This window comes from Plasmodium gaboni, chromosome 13 (genome assembly GCF_001602025.1).
Source record: "Plasmodium gaboni strain SY75 chromosome 13, whole genome shotgun sequence".
Taxonomy (NCBI): Eukaryota; Apicomplexa; class Aconoidasida; order Haemosporida; family Plasmodiidae; genus Plasmodium; species Plasmodium gaboni.
In genome coordinates this window covers 2,240,074-2,248,893 of record NC_031493.1, presented here as the reverse complement: position 1 = coordinate 2,248,893, position 8,820 = coordinate 2,240,074, and the positions used below count along the sequence as shown (strand labels likewise).

The 8,820-nt window shown below is 18.8% G+C and overlaps 2 protein-coding genes and 1 non-coding gene across 3 annotated transcripts; all 3 read right to left on the bottom strand.

Annotated features, from left to right (window-relative positions):
• Positions 1-405: 405 nt before the first annotated feature.
• Positions 406-2,793, bottom strand: PGSY75_1364100 (6-cysteine protein; the record flags this gene model as incomplete). Its single annotated transcript, XM_018787661.1, has 1 exon — positions 406-2,793. The coding sequence occupies one exon, from the start codon at positions 2,791-2,793 to the stop codon at positions 406-408; it is 2,388 nt and encodes a 795-aa protein (XP_018640403.1).
• A 1,394-nt stretch (positions 2,794-4,187) lies between these two features.
• Positions 4,188-6,626, bottom strand: PGSY75_1364000 (hypothetical protein; the record flags this gene model as incomplete). Its single annotated transcript, XM_018787660.1, has 1 exon — positions 4,188-6,626. One exon carries the CDS (start codon positions 6,624-6,626, stop codon positions 4,188-4,190), a length of 2,439 nt encoding a protein of 812 aa, XP_018640402.1.
• Positions 6,627-8,181: 1,555 nt separating this feature from the next.
• PGSY75_1363900 lies at positions 8,182-8,820 on the bottom strand (the record flags this gene model as incomplete). The annotated part of the gene is made up of 1 exon (XR_001974554.1): positions 8,182-8,820. It is a non-coding gene (non-coding RNA).

The window sequence follows — 8,820 nt, the reverse complement described above, 5'->3', positions numbered from 1 at the left end:
ATTTGAAAGACAGGATATGAAAAAAAAAATATATATAGGTATATATATTTTAGAAAAAAAAAAAAAAAAAATATAGAATATATGCAAACATATTTTACTTTATATTTTTTCCCTTCTACATCTAATATAATATAATGATGAGCAGACAGGAATAGAAAGAAGGAAAAAGTGAATTTTAAAAATAAAAGAATTTAAACATATATAAAAAAAAATTATAAATAAATAAATAAATACATACATATATATATATATATATATATATATATATATATACATATTTATGTTACACATTAACGTTATATGCTATATGTGATTTTTTTTTTTTTCTTTTTTTTTTTTTTTTTTTTTTTTTACATATGCTTCATGCGATGTAAAAAAAAACATATAATATATTCATAAGTATATTTATATGAAAGAAGAAGTACACAACCATATTATAGATATAATTGCAATAAAAATATGGTTAGGTCCATATATATAAGCCTTTGAAGGTTCAGGAGTACTTAATTTTTCTTGAACGACTGGTTGAATAATTTCCTCAGGTTCATTGGATAAAGGAACAACCTTTTGATTATTGACTATAATTTCATTTTCATTTTTTGGTATACTTTTATTAATAATAGGTTTTTCTTCAACTTTTTTGCTCATTTCTTGTTTTATGCTATTTTCATCATAATATGGAGATATATAATAATTAACTTTGATTAGTTTATTATTAACATTACATTCACAATAGAAATGTATAATACTTTTATCATCTTTTAATTTCTTTACATTGTTTTCATTTAAATATAAAAGAGATTCCATAGCTGTACCTTCCTGTTTATATATTCTCCTTTGAGGAACAACAAAAATATCATTTCCTCCAAATAAGTATTCAATCTTGACAAGGGTTTTATTTTTAATATAAACATTATCAAAACAATTTAATCCATCATAACTACTTTTTACAGGACAAACAAAACCTAATGTTTTATTATTATCAAATTTGGATACAAAGATATCAACATTTTGGCTAGCTGGAACAGAACTTAATGATAATTTATAGTTTGGTGAAGAATCAGCTAAATCGATACCTTCATAAATATATTTTTCACCACCAGCAATAAAATTAGCATTCATTTTTCTTTGTGTTAATATAGTAAAGGAAGTGGAAAAATTATTTTCTATATAATTAGATATAATATATTCTTTTTCATAAATAAAATAAGATGTCATATAAGTACCTTTTGGGAAATTATGTTTATGTGATTCATCTGTATTATTTCTAAAAGCATGTTTAACACTATCATTACTATATAAATTTACAGTTTCTGTTTCAAAAGGGAAATCTAGATCAATATGATTACGTATATAATCAAATTCTACAACAATTCTATAATTATTACTTAGAACACAATAGGCACTTTTATAATTATATAAAAATTTAGTATAATAAGTGGGGAATTGAAATTGTACTTCTATATAATTTTCTAACTTTGTAATAGTTTTTGTTTTTATTATAGTAGTATGATATTTACTATTTAAATCACTCAAGAAAGAATATCTAAAACAATTATCAGTTAATTTTACATCATTTGGTAATCTTACCTCAAATAATTTATATAAACCATCACTCGAATATTTTAATTGTGATGATGAGACTTTACATGTTTTAGGACTTATGCTATTATTAAACATATGTTTATATGTATATGTATATAATTTATTTACAGTATTATCTGTAGTTATCTCACAACCTATTTTCCTTGGTGGCGTTTTTATTTTTACGACATTAATTTTTTTGTCACTTCCACGATAAAATAAATATACCATTTGATCATTAGCTAAAACAAAATAATGAGAATCACCATTAAATTCGATGTTCAAATATTGAGGATCAAATGTTTCAAATAAATCATATGTAAAGGCAACTTGTAATTTATTTTTATCTTGTACAATGGCTAAATGATAAGTATTCATATGTGCCATATTTTCTACTGAAATATCCTTACTAAATTTTAGGGTTGGAAGTCCACAAAATAATTTCCAATCATGAAGATTACTACATAAAAGAATTATTGATTTTATTGTTTTGTCAAGATTTTGTGCATTAGTTCCTTTCACAAGTATTTTACCTCCATAATCTGATAATCTTAAAGTATTAATTTTTGTATAACCTTCATCACTATATAAATTCATCAATTCACTCCTCCAGGTTTTTCCTTCATCGAAAGATAATAAACATTTACCTAATAAACGTATTTCCTTCATATATTCTTCATTTTGTACATTTATATAATTCTGACTATGATTTTCACAAACCAAAATATATTTTTCAAAATCATTATTCATAGATAGTAATGAACCAGAATATACAGCTGGTCTAGTATCATTACCAATAAGATCAGATACATTTATAAGATTTGGTTGTGACCATTCTAATCCTGCTCCACATTGGGTTATATAAAATTTATTATCACATTTAAAAATTAATATCATCTTCTCTTCAGTAGTAAAAATTGAATATACTGTACCAGTACTATTACCACTTATTTTTACATCATTTTTTTTTTCCCATTCTGTTCCATTCACTGTTTTATGAACTTGTATTGTACAATTATCATAACCTAAAAATGCATAAACAGCTCCTTTAAATTCTCTGTGTCCATATACTACCTCTTCATTCTTATTATAACTCAATTTTGTCTCTACCTTTTGTTCAGAAGTTACATTAGCAAGCGTATTCTTACATTGTAACAAAAATGAAACAAGTGATAAAAGTATACAAATGCTTATTTTTAACGCAAACATATTAATTAAAAAAAAAAAAAAATAAAAAAATAAAAATATATATATATATATATATGTTTGTATATATTTATTTATATATTATTAATTGAAAATATGCCAAATATGAATAATTAAAAGAAAAAAAAAAAAAAAAGAAACCAAAACAAAAACAAAAAATACACACATAAAAATATTTTAGATCTTTGATTATTTCTTATTTAAAAAATAATATATTTGTTATATATATTATATATATTATATATATTTGCTCGGAATATTTATATTTTTTTTTTATTGTCATATAATATAAAAAAAATAAAAATAAAAAAAAATATTATATATATATATATTTTTTATGTATATATCCTTATTATTTAAAAATAAAAATTATTAAAAAAAGAAAATACGCATGTGTGTACATTTATATATACACATTATTTTTTTACACGTACATTTATTTAAAAAATAAAAAATGTAATAATATATATTTTTCTTGTTTAATCCTATGAACCATTAAAAAAATAAATAAATAAACTATGGCAAAAAAAAAAAAAAAATACCTAAATGAGATATTATTCTGTTATATGTATTATTATTTATTATATATACATATATATATATATATATATATATATATATATATATATATTTTTCATTTCGAAAATAGAACGAATCGTATATATGTACATGTATATAAGATCTAAAAACAAGGTGTACAAGAAAATAAAAAAAAAATTATCACAAAGTTGTTTATTTTAAATAAGTGCAAAATGGATATATATAAACGTTATACATTAAATTATATTCCTTTTTTTTTTTTTTTTTTTATCATACATACATATATATTATATATATATATATATGATTATTTTATGAGACATACAATATTAGCCTATTTACTCATTCACTCATTCACTCATTTACTCATTTATTTATTTATTTATTTATTTATTTTTTATTTTTTAAATTAAAAGATATATTTTTTTATTAAGTTAAAAAAAAAAAAAAAAAAAAAAAAACGGATAATATAATACATCTCAAATGGGATGCGGAATAACAAAAAAAAAAATAAATATATATAAAAGGAATAATAAAAAAAAAATTCATGTAATAATGGCAAAAAATGGAATATATTCTTTTAAAAATTGGAACAAAAAAAAAAAAAATAAATAAATAAAATAATAAGAATCATAATTATAATAAATAATGACATAAAAATTTTAACAGAATAAATTATATCACCATATGAATGCTTTTTTAATATATGGTTAAACATCGAAATATGTATAATACGAAATTTTAGTTAAATATCCACATAAACATCTATGGATAACGCATTAATAAATAAAAGATGAAAAATATATACACATAAATACATTATACACACACATATATATATTTATATATATGTAATATTAGTCCACGCAAAAGTCATTAAAAATAGAATACTTATTATAATACAACTTTTCAATACTCTTTGCTGTGTTATAATCTCCGAAGAGCTTTAAAAGTAAGGAAGAGCTTTCAATTAATTTTTTGACAAAATCCTGATCAAATTGATCTATTTCTTGATTTGACCAAAAAATAGATGCTTTTTGTAAATTTTGAATAATTTCTAAATTTTTTATACGTTTTTCAAATATATCTATCCAGAATGTTGTAATGATATGTATAATTCCTTCAATATCTAATTCATTTTTTCCTTTCGATTTTTCCCATATATTGCTTTTTGGTATTTTACTATCCATTATCCATCTAGTTCCATATTCTGCATCTAATATTTTTTCTATAATAGGTGATAAATTTGTTGATATAATATGGAATATACTTAAAATAATATCTAATATTACATATTCATTATTTATATATATATTACTTTCTGTATTCATTAATAAACTATGTATTAGATTTGATGGATAAAGCCTTCTATTATTTTCATCTATTTTCAATTTTAATATAACATCATCATTAATATTATGACTACTTAACAAACTATGAGCATTTATTATTATATTTTCACTCGAATTATATAAATTTCTATATATAACATTTCCTATGTTCCAACATATATATAAATAAGAATTTATAGGTATGTTATTAGAATAATTATTCCCATGCATGTAACAAAAAAAATCACGTCCACATGTTATATTAATATTTGTAAATATATTCTTTCTATTAATATTCATATTGTTTGAACATGCTTTTCTTTTTTTTAAAATTTCTAAATTTTTTTCTTGTATAGTACTACTCTTTAAATTCTCGATATTTAAAAAATCTCCATCCTCTTCTAATGCTTCATTTTCTTCTTCATTAAAAGAATAACCATTTTTATTATCATTATCGTGTAAGTTATTATATATTTTTTTCCCCTCTTTTTTATAAATATCATCTGGAACAATATCTCCTTTGCTATTATAATAAACAGTTTTGTTATTTTTTTTTTTTTTAGTAGAAATTATTTCATTCCCTTTTTTTGAATATACAGATATGGCATTTTTATTAATTTTTGTAAAAGGAGAGATGTTATTATTTATATATTTTAAATCATCATCGTCATCATTATATACAAATTTTTTTTGCAAATTGGATGAATTCATAAATTCTTCATCATTTGAATAATTTTCTTGAGATGTATTATTATTAAGAAGATATTGACAAAACTGTCTAATAACATTAATACTACATTGATATATTGTATTAATATTTTTATCAATATTATCTTTATTAATATTATATTTATTAATAACATTATTTGTTAAAGCTCTGCATTCTAATATTTTTATTGGAGGGTAATAATAATATTCTAAGATATGAAAAACAGCAGTACATTCATTATATAATTCTACATTTTTTATAATTGTATATTTACTAGTATTTTTAATATTACATTTAATTTTTGAATTTACACTATTAATATCCCATAATATATTTAAATAACATGATTCATTCATAAAATTATATTTACAAAAACCACTGATACTAGAAAACATACCATCACTATTACATCCAAATTCACAAGAACGTAAAGAAGATATTTTCTCATTTGGTAATTCAATCCAATTCCCTTCATTCAATTCAACAGATTTCATACCTTTACTATCTGTTAAATTTAATGTTTGTCTAGTAAAATTTATAATTATTATATATAAAGATTTATGTGCTTTTCTAAGTCTTTTTTTCCATTCATAATTTTTTATATTAATAATAAAACTTAATGGTAATATATCTAATATATCATTATCACGATGATAATTATTTATTAATTTATCATTTGTTAAATTATCTTCATTATTAATATTATTATTACTAATATTATTGTAATCATTTATTCTTAAATTATTATTCATATTTTCTTTACGTAATTTTTCTTTTTCTTCTAATGTTCTTATATGTAATACACGAAGAAGATTTTTTTTTAATTTCTTCTTATGGTATTCAATAAATCGATGTCCTTCATCTGTTTCAACAATGTTAATATAAAATTTACTATTATATGTATTGTCAAAACTATATTTTACTAAAAAATAGTTCTGTTGTGATAATATTTGTTTATCTTCACTCTTTATATTCAAACCAATAATCGATGTAGCTGTATTATCACCTAACAATGGTATATCAAAACGAGCATTCAAAATATATTCATCACTATTTATAACTACACAATATTGTAATATACCATAAAAATTACCCATAGTCTTTGTAAATCTAGCTATACATTTTTCTTCTCCTTTACTTTTTAAACACTCAGCAGGATTAACTAACCATACTCCATGTTTTACTGAATGCATGTATCTATAAAAACAACAGCTAGTACCGTTAAATATTCTTATTTCGCATTCTCGATTTTCCATTCTTTTAATAAATAATTACCTCATCATCTAATGCATTATTATATCATTTGTATTATACTGCTAGTACTATATCTTGCAATGTATAATATAATCAAAATATAGACATATATAAAGTAATAAATATATGTATATAACTAAATATTATGTTAAAATAAAATAAAAAAAAATAATAATAAATACATACATCTAGGTATTTAATTGAGTTAATATTATTTCCCTCTACACAAAGAATAAATATAAAAATTAACTACACAAACGATCCATACATACATATATATATATATATATATATATATATATATATATATATATATATATTTCTTTAATCAAATGAACAAATATTATAATATTTAACTTATGGTATATTTTGTTTCTTCACATTACCATTATCGAAATACAAAATAAGGAGAAATTTTTCATTCAAATATTTTTTTTTTTTGTTTTTTTTATTTTTATTTTGAATGTAAAAATAAAAATTAATATTTATTAAGAATATATATGACATATCACATTTTTATTTTTTTTATATTCAAAATGTTATTTCTAAAAAATGTTAAAATTTATTTTATTTTATTTTCTTCTGTTTGAAGATACATAAATATTTTCTTTCGATTTTTATATAAATACAATCCTTTTATATATATATATATATATATATATATATTTGTATTTTTCTTATACATATATTTGATATTTTTTTGTTATATTTTTTTTATATTTTTGTTATATTTTTTTTTATATATTTCTGTTATATTTTTGTTATATTTATATATTTTTTTTTTATTTTATTTTTTTTCTTTTCTTCCATGATTTTATAAATATTTGTATAATAAAATGCATAAAAGGTTTATTTAAAAATAGGACTGGAACAATTAATTATGGACTGTCATATAAAATAAATATCATAATATATATATATATATATATATATATATTTAATGTAACGTATTAATATTATTTGAAAACCGAATTTTTATTTTTTATTTCCTTTTATTATTTTTTTCTAATATATATTTATTTTTAATAATAGGCAAATTAAAACAATTTCTGAAATATATATATATATAGTATATATGTATATTTTATTAATAAATAATCAATGTATATTTTTGAAAAAAAAAATAAATTAATTTATAAATTCACAATAGATAATTTAAAAAATATATATTTTTTTTTGGACAAGCTTTTAAAATAATATTTACAAAAACATATATATATATATATATATATATATATATATATATTTTAAATACTTTTGAAAAAATACATATTTTTAAATATATATATATATATATATGTATTATATATGTATCTATAACGTTATAAATAATAACATTATAGAAAAAGGACAAAAAAACAAAACAATAATTTCCTCGTATTTATTTTTTTTCATTATTTTTTTTTTTTATTTACTTATAAATATTATTTTCACAATATAAAAGTGAAAAATATCCAATTCGACGTGCATACATTATTTAATATTTTTTTCATCTTTTTTTTTTTTATTTTTTTGCTATAAATAACGTATATATATTCTCAATACGTTGAACTTACAAAATGTCCATTTTATATAATTATACTACATATATATAAAATATATATATTTATATTTATTTATTTTAAATTGAAAATATTGTTTTATTCATAATTTTTCTTTTGCTTTGGTCTTTTTTTTTTCTTTTAGGTTTTAAGTTATACTACTTTCAATGTAAGCGATGAATTAATATATCAACTTCATTTATTAAAAAGGATGCATATAAAATAAAATAAAAAAAAAAAAAAATGAGCAAATATGTATATATATATATATATATATATATATATATAAACATAGAAAATTTTTTTATAATATATTGATACAAAACACTAATTACATTTTAGGAAAAAAAAAAAAAATTTATAAATATATATATATATAATGAAAGAAAACAAAAGATATATATACACAGTAAATTATTATTATATAGCTTTGTATGTATTTATTCCTTTATATACATTAACGTTCATTTCTTATTATTTTTGTTTTTTTTTCTTTTCTTTTTTGGGTCTTCCTCAAATGTGACTTAGTATATATATTGTAAGAAATTACAAATATATATATTTTAAGGATTCTTCATAAAAAAAAAAAAAAATAGATGATCTATTCAAATACTTTTGATATATAACCCTCCTTTGAAAATTATATGTTTTTTTT